This window comes from Sorghum bicolor, chromosome 5 (genome assembly GCF_000003195.3).
Source record: "Sorghum bicolor cultivar BTx623 chromosome 5, Sorghum_bicolor_NCBIv3, whole genome shotgun sequence".
Lineage (NCBI taxonomy): Eukaryota > Viridiplantae > Streptophyta > Magnoliopsida > Poales > Poaceae > Sorghum > Sorghum bicolor.
Genome location: NC_012874.2, coordinates 2,520,641 through 2,540,525, shown reverse-complemented (window position 1 = coordinate 2,540,525; position 19,885 = coordinate 2,520,641). Strand labels below are relative to the sequence as shown.

Sequence of the window (19,885 nt, the reverse complement as noted above, 5' to 3'; positions counted from 1 at the left end):
CCTTAGGCCTTAAGTTCTCCAAAAAAATTAGATTCTCTGTCACATCGAATCTTACTGCACATGCATAGAGTATTAGACGAAAACAACAACTAATTACATAGTTTACCTGTAATTTGTAAGACGGATCTTTTAAGTCTAGTTAGTTCATAATTAAATAATATTTGTTAAATAAAAACAAAAGTGTTATAGTACCCCAAATACTAAAATTTTGCGAACTGAACAAGGCCTAATTCGGTAATGTGTGTCTATAAATTTTATAGGATCAAATCTGTGAGCCACTAGTTACAAATCCGTTAAAACGACAGTTGCAGCACAGATCCTAAAACACAATTAAACATAGAAATTTGACCAATTTAGTATCAAAAATCTATCAACGGACAAATAGCTAAAGTTATAATTATATCTATATATATAAGTAGTGATAGTATTTATAATTAATGTAAATATAGTCTAAGTAATTATGAAATATAATTTCACAGTAAATTTTTATTTACATATACACACGTTGACACTATCTTTTTATAAATCCAAAAGTCTAAGATTAACGATTTTTTCAAATACACAAAAGGTTTGTGTATTGTTGTATTAAAGAGAAAAGTTTAAACAAATATACAAGACGTTCCTAAGTCCTAGCAAGCATCAGAGGAGGTCGACCTATAACATAACTAAAGCTATATCATCGTAACAAAAGACATCATGTTTTGATAACATATCAATATCGACATAGCTTAGGGATGTAGGAGATGGCCTTTCTGTCCTTGCATCTTCGTGGCTATATCTTTTTCAGTGGTCGGGAAGAGCTCGTCCAGCGCTTTGGTTTTGGACGTAGTGATATTACCGTCGAAGAGTCTATTAAAGGTTTTCAACTTCGAAGCGATTGAATAATGAATTTATTGAGAAGTGATATATATATATATATATATTGTAAACTCATCTCTTGTGCAAACTCTAATCTGGACCATAGTATATTGATCCAAGAGACCAAGAGGCACTCTCAATGCAGAAAATCATTATGGATTCTATAGACATTAATTGCAGTGTCATCTAAGCATTTTTTTTGTGGCAAGATAGTTATTGAAAATAAAGAGCAAAAATCATAGAAATCGGATCTAAGTTAGAAATCATGTCTACACGACATCCAAGACATGAAGTGATATAATTGTTTGAGGATAGAGAGAGAATGAATATAATTAGATAAAAAATATTATATATAAATTATTCATTGGGACCATAATTTTTATATATAATATCTATAAAAATTAATAAGTATAAAAAATACATATAGTTTTTATATAGCATTAAAAAGTACCCTAAAGAAATTGGGTCGCGACATGGCCCTGTTTTTCCTCCTTAATCTGATGGCGATATTGTTGGTGGCCGTTGCCCGTTGGGTCTGGGAACCGCGATTTTGGCGTCGTCGAGGAGGCGAATCCGCGTGCGCTCCGTGTGCGTATCAGCGTATGACGCCAGCAAATGGCCCGGCCTGCGGCGGCCGCTTTCGTTGCGTTGTCCGCGCGCCGGGCTCCTTCGTTGGATTGGGTCTTGGATGGTCTCGCGAGGTGAAGAGTTGCATTGGGCCGTCCGCCCTGCTGAGCTGCCGTACGGCTCTGGGCTGCGGAACAACGAAACGATCGGTCGCTTTTGGCTGCTGATTTTTGGCACCTGAGATGGTGACACCATCGTTCTTCATTAACGGTTGTCCACTATGGCACAAGGGATACCATAGTCCATAGTTATTAGCTTATGTACTCCCTCTGTCTCTGAAAACTGTAATTTCTAGAGTTATGATAAGTTAAACTTTTAAAACTTTAACTAAATTTATAAAAAAAAACGCTAAAATTTATAGTATTAAATTAATATCATTAGATTTATCATAAAATATATTTTCATAAGATACTTATTTTATGCCATAGATATTGATGCTCTTTTCTATAAAATTGGTCAGAATTAAAAAAGTTTGACTGACATGGATTCTAGGAGTTGGAGCTTTCAGAGACGAAGAGAGTAATATATATTTGGTCGTTACTTATAGGTCTGAAACCCTGTGCATTGTTACTAATAAATAAAAATAAAGACGTCAATAATTAGGCATCCGATTTTATGAATTCACGCGATTGGTCTTGTACATCCATTAGCCATCCTACATTATATTACAAGTCCTTTTTTGCCCGGCATGCAATTTCAAAATGGCAAATGAAATATTATCCTTTTTGAGGCACATGGTTAGGTAGGCACACACAATTAACTAATGGTTGGCGAGAGAGTTTATATATGCAAGAAAAATATTTCGAGGATACAGCGCGCACTGAAATGTACTTGATGATATTAAGCCTTGTTTGGATATCCCTCTCGGGTTATATAATCAAATATTGATCCAAAGGATTGATTATATGGTGAATAATCAACATAATCCCATAAGCTAAATGAAATCAGGTTGTAGGGAGATTATATGGATGCTGAAAGTCCAAATTACCCCTAAGTGATTCTCCAACTTGGCAAACTATAAAGGATAAAATAGAAATTCTTCACTTTAACCAACCATAACCAATCACCATAATTTATTGAGCCAAACATTCTGATGATCGAGCTACGATCCAAACATGCTCTTATAACATTGGAAGAAACTTATTTTGAGATTACAAAGGCACCGAAATATACTTGATAGCATTAGAACATTTGCGATGGTCACTAGCGTGGACTTCTTTATGGGTCACAAGTATAGGCTCGGGAAGGAGAGGGCACGAGGCCACGGGCGTCCCCAAGTTAGGATTTTTTTTTGGGAATAACTAAAATAAATTTAACTTATTTTTATATTTGCGGAAGGGCCTAACCTATAAAGATCAGTAGTTTGTATTAGAGGTTTTATCAAAAGAAGAACTCTCCTAAAGTGGGACAATAATATGTATTATTATGGGGTCGTCAAAAGAAGAACTTGTGTGTGGGTCTCTTTAGTCAAGCAGTCCTCTACCATACACCGTGGAGAACGAGTGCCTCTTTGGTCACTATCCCCTTCGCTTCAACCCTAATTCTTGTGTCTCTTCTACTCAGTGGCTGGGCAGTAGCCCCTTTGATCTGAATTTTTGTTAATACCAAGTTCACTAGCCACTAGTTTGTCCATTTGTAGGCTTACAGTAAAATACTATTTGCCAAGTTAAAAACACCACAAGCTAAACGCCCTATGATTAAAACGCCCAAGCTAATTGCCCAATTCAAAAGGCACAAGCAAGAGACTCACCCTGCTATGCCGCTGCTTCTACTTCTCCCTTGTGCACTTCTCATCAACAAGGGCATATCAGTCTGGTATGAGATACCACAACCGGGGAATTGATAGCCATGAACAACCCTAGTAATGATTCCGATACCATGTCTAGGGTGGATCTCATGCTAGCACAACTAACTGCGTTGAACAACCACCTCGATAGTCATCATTCGAGGATCGCATGCACTGTGAAGTTCTAGATATTGCAACGGTAGAGAGACGGACGAAGATGTGGTGGTGCCGATAAGACTCCACTAGATTCCCCACGACATCACCCTCATGGTGGAGGTGGCAACCACGGTTCCTACCACGACAACTACGATGATGGCTATGCCCGTCATTCTTGCCATCCGAGGCTCGGTTTTCCTTACTGCAATGGCGAGTCAGATCCCTTGCCTTGGCTCAACAAGTGCGATAAATTCTTTTAGGGTACATACACCGGAGAAGGAGAATATGTGGATGACCTTTCTTTACCTACGCAATGGGGAAGTAGTACTATTATATTTGGTCTGTTCTGAGATCACGAAAAGGTCAGATCACTACTATATCAAGTAGATATGCAATCATTTTCGTGCCCTGTGACTTACTACTACACTAATATGATGAAGTTTGTTTATGCTGAGGAAGTGAGAATGGTTTAGATTAGATACTATTTCTTTGCATTCTGGTGCCAAAGAACCTGCTGAAATCAAGGGATTCCCAAGAGAAGTGCATTCTTTCAGCGATTCAGGTTCTATCAGCACATTTTACCCAGTGGAACTCCATGTTTCTTTCCCAGAAGTAGCCACCATTACTCTTTTCCTCTTGAAAAGACTACATGAGCAGACAACAATTGAATCATTTCACCGTCCTATCGAGCGATTGATAGACCAGGTGAACGCACAATCTAAAATTCCTTGTGTCTGTCAGCATCCTTGCAGGATCTGTCATGTTGTTACTCTGCAAAGACCTCTACACTGAGGAGTTCACCCTAAAAACCAAAAAGTTTTCAAGATTTTCCGTCACATCGAATGTTGTAGCACATGCATGAAACATTAAATATAGACGAAAACAAAATCTAATTACACAGTTTAGCTGTAAATTACGAGACGAATCTTTTGATCCTAGTTAATCCATAATTGGATAATATTTATCACAAACAAACGAAAGTAATACAGTACCGAAAACTTTTCACTTTTCGGAACTAAACAAGGCCTGAATGTGAATATATGCAACATTTATGCTTTGTCTTGCTATTTTCATGACTTGGTGGAAGAATAGTATACCCTTCTATTCGAGTGAATTGCACATCTGCTTCATCTGCTGTACTTCTGATGGCTGCTTCAACTGCTGAAATCACAGGTGACTGAGGACAAGGATTTTATAGAAAGGAAAAGAGAGGTGGCATCCTTTTCACCACATGACAAGGCATCAGTTGGTAGCTTCCTTGGCAGGATTTGCCCAGTCGATGCAATGTTCCTCCCTTGTAGTCAAAATTGCTTCACATCCGCTATTTGATGTTTCGAACAGCTGAGTTTGCTGAAAACAGATGAAAACTGTCAACCAAAAGGTAGTATTGTAAAATCCATACAGTACTGAATAAACAGCATCAATGCACTTAAGTTACCAAGCCATTGTCTCTGTTGCTCGATTGCAGGGAGAAAAACACTATGCCAAGGGAATTTCTGAGAGCCATCTGGAATCAATTGTCTTCCAAGTGAGGGCCACGAAGAATCACTTTAATCTAATGTAGACCATGAGATTAATTACCGTGGCATTTTAGTGCAGATATACGCTGAGGCGGCTAATGTGTAACCTCTGCTGATGCTGCTACCCAGTGAGACAGTGATTCCTATGAGGCCTCGAGTGCTCAGCAATTTTTGTGCGCCACCGCATTGTACTTTAATTCTGAAGTGAGTTGTCAAGTGACGAGTGAAATTTGCTATTGCTTGAATCTGTTGTCATTGTGTGCCCGTACTATGGACTGTTGCCATTTCCCACTACGGTCTTTTTTTTTTCAAACGTGTCATACATAAATTACCCTGGTTTACTGGCAAGATTCAGAGAGGCCAGACATTTCTCGTGTTTTATTAACCAATGTTGATTGGTTTGAGGGCACATTCCTTTACCTTTTGCTATTTTTTATCCTAAACTTCCTCTCGGTGTTACTGGAATCTCAGACCATAATAACTCATTGCACGTTTTTTTTTACTCTAAATTTATCTTATATGAGTTTTCGGCACCATATCACAAATTTCATGACCTTTACGGAAAATAAATCAAATAAAAAAAAATCTCCGACAGCTAAACATAAAATACCTCATGAAAAGCAGAGGAAGCTAAAAATAAAATACCTCACAAAAATAATTTTTGACAACTCACTCTGGGCATAAAAACCGAGAACCGAACCGAAAATACCGAGAACCAAACTGAAAGTACTGAAACCGAATTTTTTAGTACCTCGTTTGGTTCCTAATTTTTAGGTATACTTCGGGAACCGAATTTACTGAAATGTGCTGAGTTTAATTGTAGTTATATTGTTAATAGCACTATTTTAGTCTATTATATTTTGTATATGTGGTAGTGGTACTCTACTCATATAGTCTTGTTAATTTGTATATGTATGTATTTGGCACAATTATTCTCTATGAAATTATTTCTAAATTATGTCAAAATTAGCTTTTGAACATGCTATTACATGTTCATGCAATCAATTCAGTATTTTTCGGTAAATCGAAAGTACCGAAACTGAATTTCCTCGGTATCGATTTTTGGAAGGAACCGATCGATATCTATTTTTCGAGGAACCGAATTTTTATGAGAACCAAGGCACCGAACCGAACCAAAGTACCGAATATCCAAAATAACTGACAACTATAAAAATAAAAGAACAATACCTCACAAAAAAAATCTCTGATGACCACATCTATCTTGAGATGAGAGCTGAGGAATTTTAGGAGAACTAGTCTATGATCAGCTTCCTAGTAGCAGCAAGCGCGGCTGTTTTCCAGTGCGCGGGAGCTGTGTGTGTGCAAGTCTTGTTCCTCTCGTCAGACACCACCCAGCTTGACAGGAAGCGGAGACAGGAAAGGGGTCTGGCGGCTGGCGCCCTGCACCCAGCAAACACGCCGCCCCACCCACCACTCCCTCCGCCTCCACGGCGCGGCACGGGCTGCTCCACCTCCACCCACCCATCGCACTCCATCTGCTCTGCTCCACCGACCCGGAGGCTGGCGCGGCGTTCGTCCGTGCCAGTAGTGCTAGCGCCGCACGCGAGCGCCGCGGCGCCCCGTCGGCATGTCGCGCTCGCGCCGCGTGACCGCCGCCGCCGACCGGTGCTTGGAGCTGGAGCGCGTCATCGCCGACCGTGCACACTCGGGAAGCCTCGGCCTCAACGATGCACTGAAGCTGTTCGATGAAATGCTTACCCACGCCAGGCCTGCCTCGGTTCGTGCTTTCAACCAGCTGCTTACTGCTGTTTCGCGCGCCCGATGCTCCTCAGCCTCCGAGCTCGTCGTCTCCCTATTCAACCGGATGATCCGTGAATGCTCCATCAAGGTGGCTCCCAGCAGTTTCACGTACACCATCCTCATCGGCTGCTTCTGCCGCATGGGCCGCTTGAAGCATGGCTTCGCCGCCTTTGGCCTCATCCTTAAGACGGGCTGGAGGGTGAATGACACAGTCATCTTCAGTCAACTACTCAAGGGCCTCTGTGACGCAAAGAGGGTGGATGAGGCCACAGACATATTGCTTCGACGAATGCCCGAGTTTGGCTGCACACCTGATGTTTTTTCATACAGCATACTTCTCAAAGGTTTCTGCAATGAAAAGAGAGCTGAGGAGGCACTTGAGCTTCTGTCCATGATGGCTGATGATGGAGATGGAAGCCATACACCAAATGTTGTGACATACACCACAGTAATTGATGGCCTGTGCAAAGCTCAAATGGTTGACAGAGCCAAGGGTGTCTTTCAGCACATGATTGATAAAGGTGTTAGGCCAAACAATCACACATATACTTGTCTGATCCATGGATACCTTTCTATTGGAAAGTGGAAAGAGGTGGTTCAAATGCTTCAAGAAATGTCCACACATGGTCTTCAACCAGATTGTTATATTTATGCTGTGCTGCTGGACTACCTATGCAAGAATGGAAGATGCACAGAAGCCAGGAATATTTTTGATTCTGTGATTAGGAAGGGCATAAAACCCAATGTAACTATCTATGGAATTTTGCTTCATGGATATGCTACAGAAGGTTCTCTTTCTGAAATGCATAGTTTCCTAGATTTAATGGTAGGAAATGGTGTTTCACCTGATCATCACATCTTCAACATAATGTTCTGTGCATATGCTAAGAAGGCAATGATAGATGAGGCAATGCATATATTTGACAAAATGAGACAGCAAAGGTTGAGTCCTAACATAGTCACCTATGGAGCACTAATAGATGCACTATGCAAGTTAGGCAGGGTGGACGATGCTGTCCTTAAATTCAATCAGATGATCGATGAAGGCATGACTCCTGACATCTTTGTTTTTTCCTCCCTAGTTTATGGACTCTGCACCGTTGACAAGTGGGAGAAGGCTGAGGAACTATTTTTTGAAGTGTTGGATCAAGGAATCCGTCTTGACACGGTGTTCTTCAACACATTAATGTGTAACTTATGCAGAGAAGGGCGGGTCATGGAAGCCCAAAGGCTGATTGACTTGATGTTACGTGTGGGTGTGAGGCCTGATGTTATCTCATATAATACATTAGTTGATGGCCACTGCTTAACTGGTAGAATTGATGAAGCGGCGAAGCTACTTGATGTTATAGTCTCAATTGGCTTGAAACCTGATAAAGTTACTTATAATACTTTGCTTCATGGCTACTGCAAAGCTCGAAGGATAGATGATGCTTATAGCCTTTTCCGAGAAATGTTAATGAAGGGACTTACACCTGATGTTGTGACTTATAATACTATATTGCATGGATTGTTTCAGACCGGGAGATTTTCTGAAGCAAAGGAACTCTATCTCAGTATGATCAATAGCAGAACACAGATGAACATCTACACATACAACATTATTATAAATGGTCTTTGCAAAAATAATTTTGTTGATGAAGCATTCAAAATGTTTCATAGCCTGTGTTCTAAGGATCTTCAACTTGACATTTTTACTGCCAACATCATGATTGGTGCTTTGCTCAAAGGTGGCAGAAAGGAAGATGCCATGGATTTGTTTGCTACTATCTCTGCTTATGGTTTGGTTCCGGATGTTGAGACCTACTGCTTAATAGCAGAAAATCTAATAAAAGAAGGGTCACTTGAGGAGCTCGATGAGCTGTTTTCAGCAATGGAAGAGAATGGTACTGCTCCAAACTCACGTATGTTAAATGCTCTAGTTAGGTGGTTGTTGCATAGAGGTGACATAAACAGGGCTGGGGCTTACCTCTCCAAACTTGATGAGAAGAATTTCTCACTTGAGGCTTCCACTACTTCCATGCTTATATCAATTTACTCGAGGGGTGAATATCAACAACTTGCAAAGTCTCTGCCTGAAAAGTATCATTTTCCTCAATGAAGCCTGCGGTTGAGTGTTGACAAAAAAAGAAGAATTCAGATTCAACTGTGCTTATCGTGTCCATGTGAAATGTCAATTTGTTGGACTGACCACTCTGCCCTGTGCTCTAATATTTTTGCTATGCTGTGTGGTATGCTTTGAATGATGAAATTCCCTAGAGAAATGTCTTGAGCGTCAAGTTTTTCAACAGGTAAAATAACCTTGTGTGCTGTTCTTGTTTTTGCATAATAATGAGTAACATTGAAGTCTTTGCATTTTATTTTATATAATTTGTGAAGAAACTCTGCACTCCCAGTGATAATCTATCATGTGTACCTCTTTATCAGTGCGGTGATTCCTATAATTTAAGCTTGTGTATCTCTCCCACAGTTAGCAGTGTAAGAGTTTTGCTATGTTTTTTACCTTACACAAACTATGTTAACAACTACTGTACTATATATTTCTACAATGCACTGCCTGATTAGTCTTCTCTCATTGTATCCGCCTTTCGTATGTTGTGTTGATAACAAGTGAAACTTTGCATATGGTGTATGTCTGGTGTTTCTTTGGGAAAATGTGATTAGAAGTTTCCTCCTTCCCTCTGCAGTCAACTCTGTAATTGTTTTTGCTTTATTTGTGTTGTAACATTTTAATTCTTCCATTAGATTTAAATGCATTAAAAGAGCTAGTTGGGGGAGATGTCTCTGTACTATTAAATGTTCACTGCAAAAGGAATGCGTAATTAGCAATAGAATTCCATACATGATGATCAAGCCTAGGCACTTTAATTTTAGAGTCTGGGCATAACAAACAAGCAATAGATGAAATGCTCTTTGAATATAGTTGCCCTTTATGTCTTGAGCATGATTATCACTCCAAATTGAATGAGTGTTTCGCCATTTACTGTACCCGCAAAGATGATCACTTCAGCAAAATCTTTTTGTCGTGGTCGTGCCTTGGCATGTTTTTACCCCTTTCCAGATAGCATACGGCACTTAAGGCTTCTTCCCCTTTCTACTTTTAAGAAAGACCTGCTTGACTATGACTGTTTTGAAGTTTTTTGACTTGCTTTGTAAGATTTCCCATTATCAGTGTCTAATTTAAGGATTCAATTTCACTCTCGATGCAAGCAGGACAGGCGTGGGACAGAGATATCGATGTTGAAAAGAGAACAACAAAAGCTGGTGGAGCAATATTCAGATTTCTCTTTTCTTCTTGATTCTCAGGTTGGTTTTGTATCTACTGTAAATATGGTTGGATAGATGATGCACCTGTCATTTTTCTGAGAAATGTTGAGCACTAGAGCTAACAGTTAAGCCTAGAGTTATTACTTGTGATTTCATATGTTACTTCAGACAGGGGAGAACTGAAGTGCCACTGCAAGAGAAACTGTATTTCAAGATGACCAAATGTGCACTTGGGAATTAGTATATACTGTCATAGTTCTATCTAGTCTAATTGTGTTGATGAAGGGTGTTATGACAAAGTGATTAGCAGCAGCTAATCTTGTTGATGAGGAGTGTTGCTGCAGTAGTCTGAATGATCCTTCTTTTTCCCCCCTATGGAGAAGAATGGTCCCATTGCCAACTCCATCCACATTATGTCGTAAACGCAGTTGATAGTAATGGTTGATCCGTAGAGCAATTTGCAAGTTCTTATTATCATGTTTGGATTGTGCAGTTGTGAATTACTGATTTGTCATGGCTGAGAAAAGCTCTACACTGTGAAGAATGTCCAACAGCTATATATTATCCTATCTTGACTACATTCAGTTCAAGATGATAAATGGTGCTACAGTAATTTGACATCTTTGTCCACAGGATACAAAAGTGCCAAGCATAAAAGCTACACTACTTTCCTGCAAACTATTATCCTAGTATTAACCAGATAGCGAACCAAGGACAAGAAACAACTAAGGCCTTATTTAGATACACCCAAAACTTTACAAGATTCCCCATCACATCGAATCTTGCGGCACATGCATAGAACATTAAATGTAGATAAAAAAGATAACTAATTGCACAGTTTACTTGTAAATCACGTGACGAATCTTTTAAGCCTAGTTGCTCCATGATTGGATAATGTTTGTCAAATAAAAACAAAAGTGCTACAGTGTCAAAATCCAAAAAAAAATTGGATCTAAACAAGGCCTAACTAGTTTGCCTTGTATGGTTTTGTTTGGCTTCTTTATTTTCAGAAATGAAACAATATTTGTCTTTGTGAATAAACTTACAACTTCTGTCAGCATTTTTAGGATGAAGTGAGTAGTCAGTGATTGCTAAACAGAGATTGACTATGTCTACCAATTTTAGGTAAACAATATCTGCTAACACATAGACGATGGTGCAGCTGTTTAGCAATAACTAAGTAGTAGCGTTTTGTAAACCATTACTGCCGCACTAACAATTCATTTGTAATATATCTCTGTTTAATAGAGATAAACTTTTGTTAATACCGCGCACTTTTGTTAATACCACGGTGCAGTCTGCAGGATAGCTTGATCTGAATTTTGATCAGCCAAGCAGCCTCGCTGAGATGAGAATGAGATGGCAGGGCTTTTTGGTGTAAGCCTTTTTGGGCCTGGGCTTCATCCCTGGGTCATCAGTTAACTTGGACCCAGCCCAAATATTTTAACAGTTACGGTCCATTGCCGCAAAAAAAAAAAAAAACAGAAAAGGTCTATGGCGAATCAAAAAAGCATACACACCGGCACCAAGTTCCTCTGGCCGGGTTTCAAAAAAAAAAAAAAGTTCCTCTGGCCTGTTCGTTGTCTTCCCCGTCCATGAGGATCAGAGAAACGTACCCTTTAGGAACCTTCCCAGTGTCACCACCAGTGGCACAGGCCGGCGTGCCACGTGGCAGTGGTAACGGTCTTTGGCGCCCAAAACTTAGGTCACATGCATTACAGTGATGACCAAAGGGGATTACATGCTTAACAGAACAGGTACCAAACTATAACCCCCCCCCCCCCCCCCCCCCCCACCCCACAAATATCTTTAGATTGCTTCCAGAAGGTCTCCAACCAGCTTTTCACCACATGGAAGTCTTGTTTTCCAAGAAGCTTCAATGGAATCTACAAAAATGTGATATACCGTTTAGCCATGATGCAATCTACACAAATGTGATATACCGTTTCCCATTCCCCACATAGACAACATTTATCACTTCCCTTCCGGTTTCTTTTTTTTTTCCAAATTAACCACTGTTTGCAATTTGTTATGATAAAGCAACCACATAAAAACTCTAACCTTCAATGGAATTCTATTCTTCCATAACTTCTCTAATTTCTTAATGACCCCTCTGAAAAATAAGCCTATACATAGATCTAGTGGAATATTGTCTAGATTTTTCAAAAACCCAAGTGAAAGAATCCTCTGTGTTATCCTCTCCAACTATGTAATCATCCAGCATATTCATCATCCTATCCCATTCTGCAACTTCATTACTCCCTAGAGAGGTCTTGTAAAATGCACATTCCACCCATCCCCTGCCCAACATTCACTAACCAGGCAATTGTCATCCTCACATAGATTCTATACAGGGAAGGAAGTTCCACCCTTAAGGAAAATTGCCAGGCTCTATTGTTTTCCTAGGCCTTGTTTAGTTCACTCCAAAAACTAAAAAATTTTCAAGATTCCCTGTCACATGGAATCTTGCGGCATATACATGAAGCATTAAATATAGTTGAAAACAAAAACTAATTACACAGTTTGTCTGTAAATTACGAGACGAATCTTTTGATCGTAGTTAGTCTATGATTGAATAATATTTACCACAAACAAATGAAAGTGCTACAGTAGCGAAATCCAAAAATTTTTCACATCTAAACAAGGCCCTAGTTAGTTTCACCCGAAGGGGAATACTTGTGGGACATAGGGTCATCTACAAATGGCACACAAAATGCCACGGTCAAAGCTAACACGAGAACATGGTGTCTGTTTGTTTGAGTAACTGAATGGTGGTGATGGTTGTGAGATGTATTTACTAATCTGATGACCACATCTATCTTGAGACGAGAGCTGAAGAATTTTAGCCGAATTAGGCTTACTTTGGCAGCAGCAGAGAATTTTCCCTGGGAAGATAGCCTTGCGGAGTGGAAATTTTTGAACTTATCATTCCCGCCTATTCCCAGGGCAGGTAACCACGCGTGGGGGAGTTTCCCTGTTGCCGTTTGGCAACAGGTTGTCCGGCGCAGGGAAAATAAGACAACGTTGCAGTCTTACATATTAGAAAATTGAACCAGTTTCTTCGTCTTGCCTCTTCTTTTCATCAAGAGCTTCCATGGTTTTGCTTGTTTGCCTCTTCTTGAACTCCATATAATCCTCAATAGCATAACCAATATGACTTTGCTTTCGCTTTTTCCCACCACTTGCCCCTTGCACAAAATCTTGATTTGAAGGTGCAGACTGAGCTTCATTATGAGCACTAGAGATGTCTAGCACATCAAAACTAGCAAATGATTTGTACCAAAGTCAGAGGCACTTCTATCAGACAGTGCAGCGGGAGCAAGTGGAGCAGCAGGAGCAATTGGAACAAGAGGAGCAGGTTCTAAGTGCTCGTTGATGTGAAATTTAAATATCCTGAACCAACACTTCCTATGCCCCCCCAACAAAAAAAACAGTGCACAGTCATACTTCAAGTGCAGGTATACTATAACTTAAACTGAAAGCACTGCACAGTCATACTATCAAGTTAGATGGTGCTTTGCTCTCAAGTAGGACAATAAGGCTATACATACAGAAACCCTGATGGCCAACAAATTAAAAAAAAAACTGAATCGCTATTATGAAAAAATGAATGACAACTTCAAAAGAAAATGAAAAAACTGCACTCCGAGATTCAAGACAACCAGGTTCAGTACAGAACTGACCTAATACACTTCAAGACTGCACAATAAGGTTGAGGACAATCAGGTTTGGTCCTCAAGAGACCGTTTGACAGATTTCTGGAACTTAAACCTGCTGGCAGGGACTAAAAGATGGCTGTCTTTGAAGCAAGAATTGCAGAGCATTACAAAAAATGACCTTTATAGCTACATGCACAAAACGACCTTTATAGATACATGCATCCGTTGCTATGCTCGAAGGAACAGAAGGAATTGCCACCAAATAAACTTTGCAGAGCATTGCGAGGACACTGAACTGAACTTTGCAATCGAAGAACCAATCTGCCAATTCATCACAAATTGGTCAATCCAAATGTTGGTGTAAATAATGGATTGTAAAGGGACCTATATGTAAGAAGTGAGAATAAGAAATAGAGTTCCTCTGTTCTGGAAGGAAGAGAGCTTTCCCCCAAATTGCAACATGGTATCGAGAGCCGAGGTTAGGGTTTCGCGTACCAGCGGAGGTGGTGCGGCCGTTTGAGTGTGTAGCCGCGAGCTGGAGACGGAGCAGGTCGGCGCGGGCCGGCGACGTTGTGCTGAGGTGGACGCGGCCGCGCGGGCCGGTGCGGTCACGCGGAGGTGACGCGGGCGTGCAGGAGGCGCGTCCTGCGGCGACGCACAAGGGCGGCAGCTTCCCTGTGTAGGCGGCACGTGTGCTGCGTGGCCATCGGCAGCAGCAGCCAGCAGGGCGCAGCTGTGCAGGGAGCAGAGCCGGCGGCGCGTGCGGGCCAGGGCCAGCGGCGCGTGCGGGCGTGCGCGTGGTCACCGGCAGCAACGGCCAGCAGGGCGCATCCGCGCAGGGAGCAGAGCCGGCGGCGCGTGCGGGCGTGCGCGTGCTGCACGGCGTGAGGAGCAGCGCTTGCGGTCTCCAGAGAGAAAAAGGTAGTTGCTGTTGCAAAAAAAAAGAGAAAAAAAAGAAAAGGAGATTGGTGGGCTGCTCTGTGAGTAAAAGTGGAGGCATTTGCCACTCGTACGTATTGAGGTGATTTGGACTTGCTTGTGGTGAAGCTGATTTGGGGAGTAAGATGGATACAGGAAAAGAGTTAGGGAAGCCAGGAGATGGTGAGGGTAATAGTGGAGGTGATCCGCTAGTTACTAAGGCTGAGTTGAAAGAGGAGATAAAGTTGATGATTCAGGACTCGTAGAGATGAATTTGATTGGTCCTAGAGAGGTACGTGAACTTAAATTGGAACTCATTCCAAATGATGTGAAGTTGGAGGGAAGTAGGAACTATTTGAGCTGGTCTAGAAGAGTGCAAGTGATATTAGGAGGAAAAGGGGTAGAGAATTATTTGAAGGAGGATTGCGTTGAGCCGGCTAACAAGCTTAGCCCTGAATGGAGAGTTTGGCATACAACAAACTCTACCATAGTGGCATGGTTACTGGCATCCATGTCACCATCGGTTAGTAAAGTGGTGGAAGCTATGCACACTGCAGCATAAATTTGGAAAACCCTGAGTAACAGGTACTCCAAGCTGGGGAATGTGATGGTGATGATGGAGATTCAGAATAAGGCCGATGCAGTGAAACAGGGAGGACGATCAGTGGAGCAATATGCTAGTGAGTTGCAGTACTTATGGGGAGAGCTGGATCACTATGCTCCACTCAATATGAGAGATCCACAGGATGCCCGTGATGTTCAGAAGTGGGTAGAGGACAGGAGGGTGACTCATTTTCTGAAGAATGAAAGCCCTAGTTTGGTTTTGGATAATTGATGAAACCCTAAGTACTAACCTCTATACTAAGTGTGTGTAGACTTAATAAGGTTGGTACATGCCAAGTGATGGAGCAAGTGATGATCATGGTGATGATGGTGATGACCACAAGATGATCAAGTGCTCAACTTGGAAAAGAAGAAAGAGAAAAACAAACCCTATGGAGATCAAGGCAAAGGTATTGCTTAGGGTTTTGGTTTTAGTGATCAAGACACCATAGAGGGTGTGATCACATTTAGGATAGATAGCCGTACTATAAAGAGGGGAATTCTTTGGCTAAGCGGTTATCAAGTGCCACTAGGTGTCATTGTTCATGTGTATGCATTTAGAACCTAGTGAGCTAACTTAACTCCTTCGAAGAAAAATGATTGTGAAAATGCTAACACACGTGCACTTGTTGGTTTACACATTGTGGTGTTGGCACACTTTGAGATGGGAGTTGAAGTTTGAAGGGTTGAGAGAGGATGGGTTCCTCTCTCCCTCCCGCCGAGCTTGCGAGGCGGGATTCGGCGCTTTTCGAGAAAATGAAGTGCATATTTTCTATTGCGCCGGAGGGAAATTTGGTGAAGTCGCGGGAGTGTTTCTCGCTGAGAAAACACTCACCGGACGCTGGCTTAGAGGCACCGGACGCTGTGTCTGAGCGTCCGGTGTGCAGACAGTGCCTGGCCCAGCTAGGGTAAGGCACCGGACGATAGGCACCGGACGCTGGCTTGAGCGTCCGGTGGTGCGCGTCCGGTGTGCGGGCATTTTGCGACCCTCTCTGCGTATGGGTCCGGTGAGCACCGGACGCTGAGGGTGCGTCCGGTGGCTTGCGTCCGGTGAACCTGCGAGTTTGCGGAACTCTCTGCGCATGAGTCCGGTGTGCACCGGACGCGTCCGGTGCTAACTTGCTCAGCGTCCGGTGCTCTGCAGGTTACCGTTAGGCTCTGACACGCGGCTGTTGTTGGAGCACCGGACGCTGGTGTTGAGCGTCCGGTGCCCCTTTAAGAGCGTCCGGTGACCCCGAGTTTTTGCCCAGTGAAAGAGCCAACGGCTCTATTTGTTTGAGGGGCTATTTATATGTGTTTGGCCGGCTTGGGGCTTACTCTCTTGGCATTCTAGCATACTTGACATCCTTGTGAGCCTAAGCAAACACCTCTCACTCATCTCCTTTGTAGATTAAACATCTTTGTGAGATTGGGAGTGATTCCAAGTGCATTTGCTTGAGTGATTGCATCTAGTGGCACTTGGGGATCGTTTTAGCTGCGGTTTTCTTGTTACTCTTGGTGGTTGCCACCACCTAGACGGCTTGGAGCAGCGGAGGAGGATTGGCACGAGTTGGTGATTGTTCGTGGCCATCTCCCGGTGATTGTGAGAGGTTTGTGCCTACCTCGGCGGAGTGCCAAAGGCAACATTAGTGGATTGCTCGTGTCATTGAGCTACCTCACTTGTGGGTAGGTTCTTGTGGTGTCCTAGTGAGGACGAGGTTCGTGCTACACCTCTTAGCCACCGAACCACCAAGTGTTGGTCGACACAACGGGGACGTAGCGTGCCGGCAAGCACGTGAACCTCGGGAGAAAAATTGTGTGTCTCCATTGTGATTGTTCATTGGATTTCTCCCGGTGATTGGACTTCATATTATTGATTGGTTCATCCCCTCTACGCGGCGGTATAAAGTTCAAACCATCTCTTTTACATTCCCGCAAACTAGAGTAGCTTACTTACTTGTATAGAAACTTTAGGTAGCTTTCTAGTGTAAGTAGTGACATAGCTCTTGTATGCCTAGTGATTATATCAACTAGAATTGTTGGATAAGTGGCTTGCAAACTCCCCATTAGAGCTAGAGCAAAAAGCTTTGCTTTGTTATTTACTAACCTCTTGCTCTAGTGAGTTTGTAGAATTTTTAAATAGGCTATTCACCCCCCCTCTAGCCATATTAGGACCTTTCAAAGAACTTGGATCCAGAGTTTGAGAGTAGGAGGGCTGCTTTCTGTCATCAAGATAGTTTACCTACTATGGAGGAGGCTGTATCAGCCATGGTTATTGAGGAGAGTAGGCTTCGGATGATGAGTGGTGACCATCCTGTGAAGTCAGCCTACTCCAGTATGGCAGAGAGATTGTGTTACAACTGTGGAGAGAAGGGACATATGAGTTACAATTGTCCTCTCCCAAAAACCTATGGGGGTAGGAGTGGAACTCGAGGAGGTCGTGGTGGTGCTCGTGGCGACCAAGGAGGTCGTGGTGGTCGAGGTGGAGGACGTGCAGGAGGACGTGGCAGAGGCCGTGGTGTTCCTCAAGCCAATGCAGCCATTGAGGGTTCTACCACAGAGAGTGGTCCTCAAGTTAATGTTGAGATTCAGTCCCTCACCTTAACTGGAGAACAAGTCAAGCAGTGGGAACAATGGCAGAAGCTTAAGGCATCTGAAGCGTCCAGTACTACTCCAGTTGGTTCTGTGATTGACACCACCAGTCACTTTGGTAACTTTGCCAACTATGCCCACTTGGGCAAAGGTACTCAGGCACAGGCACTGGCATCCACATGTAGGCATGACATAGAATGGGTCATTGATTCAGGAGCTTCCAAGCACGTCACAGGCATATCTAGCTCTTTTAAAACATATACCCCACATTCCTATTCTGAGACTATTCAAACTGCTGATGGTACCTCTCAACCCATTCATGGTGTAGGATCTATAGAGTGCACTCCATCTCTTCATTTATCTTCTGTTTTGCATGTCCCTTCCTTCCCAGTCAATCTACTCTCTGTTGGCTCTCTTATTGACCAGTTCAAATGCATCGTTATATTTGATGAAAATTTTTGTATCCTTCAGGAGAAGAGGACCGGGAAAGTGATTGGGACTGGAGTCAGGCGTAATGGGTTGTGGTTCATCAACCAAGAACAGTCAGCGTTGGCAGCAGATACTAGAGCACAGGAGAGGGAGATCTACTTGCTTCATGGCCGGTTAGGACATGTACCTTTTGAAAGCTTGAATAAATTATATCCCAATGCTTTTAAGGGTGTAGACATAAAGAAACTTGTGTGTGATGCATGTGAACTTGGGAAGCATACAAGGACAACTTATCCTAGTATTGGCCTCCGAAGTGTGAACCTTTTATGTTAATACATTCTGATGTTTGGGGTCCATGCTCAGTGACATCTGTGAGTGGATTTAAGTGGTTTGTCACTTTTATTGACTGCTATACACGTATGGCATGGATTTACATGCTTAGGGGTAAGCATGAGGTCCTCAGGTGTTTCCAAGATTTTCATAAATTAGTTGCAAACCAATTCAATACTAGGATTCGGATTCTCCGAACCGATAATGGAAAGGAGTATGTGAATAATGATTTTGGGGCGTATCTTTCGGAACATGGGATTATACATCAAACTACTTGTCCTAATACCCCACCACAAAATGGTGTAGCTGAGCGGAAGAATCGACACTTGTTAGAGGTCGCAAGGTCAATCATGTTTCAGATGAATGTGCCCAAGTATCTCTGGAGTGAAACGGTGCTAACAGCAGCATATTTAATCAATCGTATGCCATCTAGGATTCTTGGTTTGAAGTCACCTGTAGAGCTGTTGCTGGGACAACAAGAGTTTAAAGTACCTCCAAAGGTGTTTGGTTGTGTGTGCTTTGTCAGGGACCATAGACCGTTGGTTGGTAAATTGGACCCTCAGGCGGTGAAGTGTATTTTTGTTGGCTATTCTTCTACACAAAAGGGTTATAAGTGTTGGGACCCTATTGGCAGAAAATTGTTTGTGAGTATGGATGTGACGTTTAGGGAGTCTGAACCATACTACACAAAGCCATGTGATCTTGATCCGCTCTTAGAGGAATTCTCTTCAGTCACTGACGGTGACTGTAGAGAGGGGGAGAATGAAGGAGCTAATGCTCAAAGAGAGGTGATTGTTGGTACCATCCCATGTTCAATGGGTAGGTCTGAAACTCAGGAGGCAATTCATCAGGATAATGTGAATAATGGTGACTGTGAAGGAGAAGAGATAGTTGGCGATGAGGTGGTTGGTGATGGGAATGAGGAGATAATCGATGAAGTAAGTGAAGAGGTGAATGTTGGGATTCAAAAGGAACCAATTGTGTACCAGAGGAGACGGTTCAGGAGTCAGGAGCAACAAGCAGTTGCAAAGGAAGCAATAGTGTACCAAAGGAGACGGAGTCAGGGGGAGCAAATCAGTGGACCACAGCCTCAACAGCCTGCTACACCAGTCCCAAGTCACTCCTCGGACCTCCCTCCATCAAGTGGTAATGTCCCTCCTAACCCTGAACATGTAGAGCTACCTCTTGCACAACGTAGGGATACTAGATCTAATTTTGGAAAACCACCTGTTCGTTATGGTTTTGAACATCCTAGTACAGATCATGACATTGCCAACTTCCTCTCCTATTCTCGTCTTTCACCTGCATATAGAGCATTTGTTGCATCTTTACAAACAGTGCCTATTCCAAAGGACTGGAGGTGTGCAAGACAGGATCCTAACTGGAATGCAGCTATGAGA

General features: G+C 42.4%; 1 protein-coding gene across 2 annotated transcripts; it reads left to right on the top strand.

Annotated features, from left to right (window-relative positions):
- On the top strand, positions 6,240–10,507 carry LOC8085624 (protein Rf1, mitochondrial). Of its 2 annotated transcripts, XM_021460907.1 has the most exons (3): positions 6,240–8,999; positions 9,922–10,014; positions 10,144–10,507. In XM_021460907.1, exon 1 carries the CDS (start codon positions 6,536–6,538, stop codon positions 8,807–8,809), a length of 2,274 nt encoding a protein of 757 aa, XP_021316582.1. In that variant the 5' UTR covers positions 6,240–6,535; the 3' UTR covers positions 8,810–8,999; positions 9,922–10,014; positions 10,144–10,507. The 2 variants fall into 2 exon arrangements, with proteins under 2 accessions (XP_021316582.1, XP_002450237.1); XM_002450192.2 differs by having other exon boundaries at positions 9,922–10,507.

Bases quoted from the DNA above. Each gene is read 5' to 3' on its own strand.
- LOC8085624 (XM_021460907.1), top strand. From the start codon at position 6,536: ATGTCGCGCTCGCGCCGCGTGACCGCCGCCGCCGACCGGTGCTTGGAG.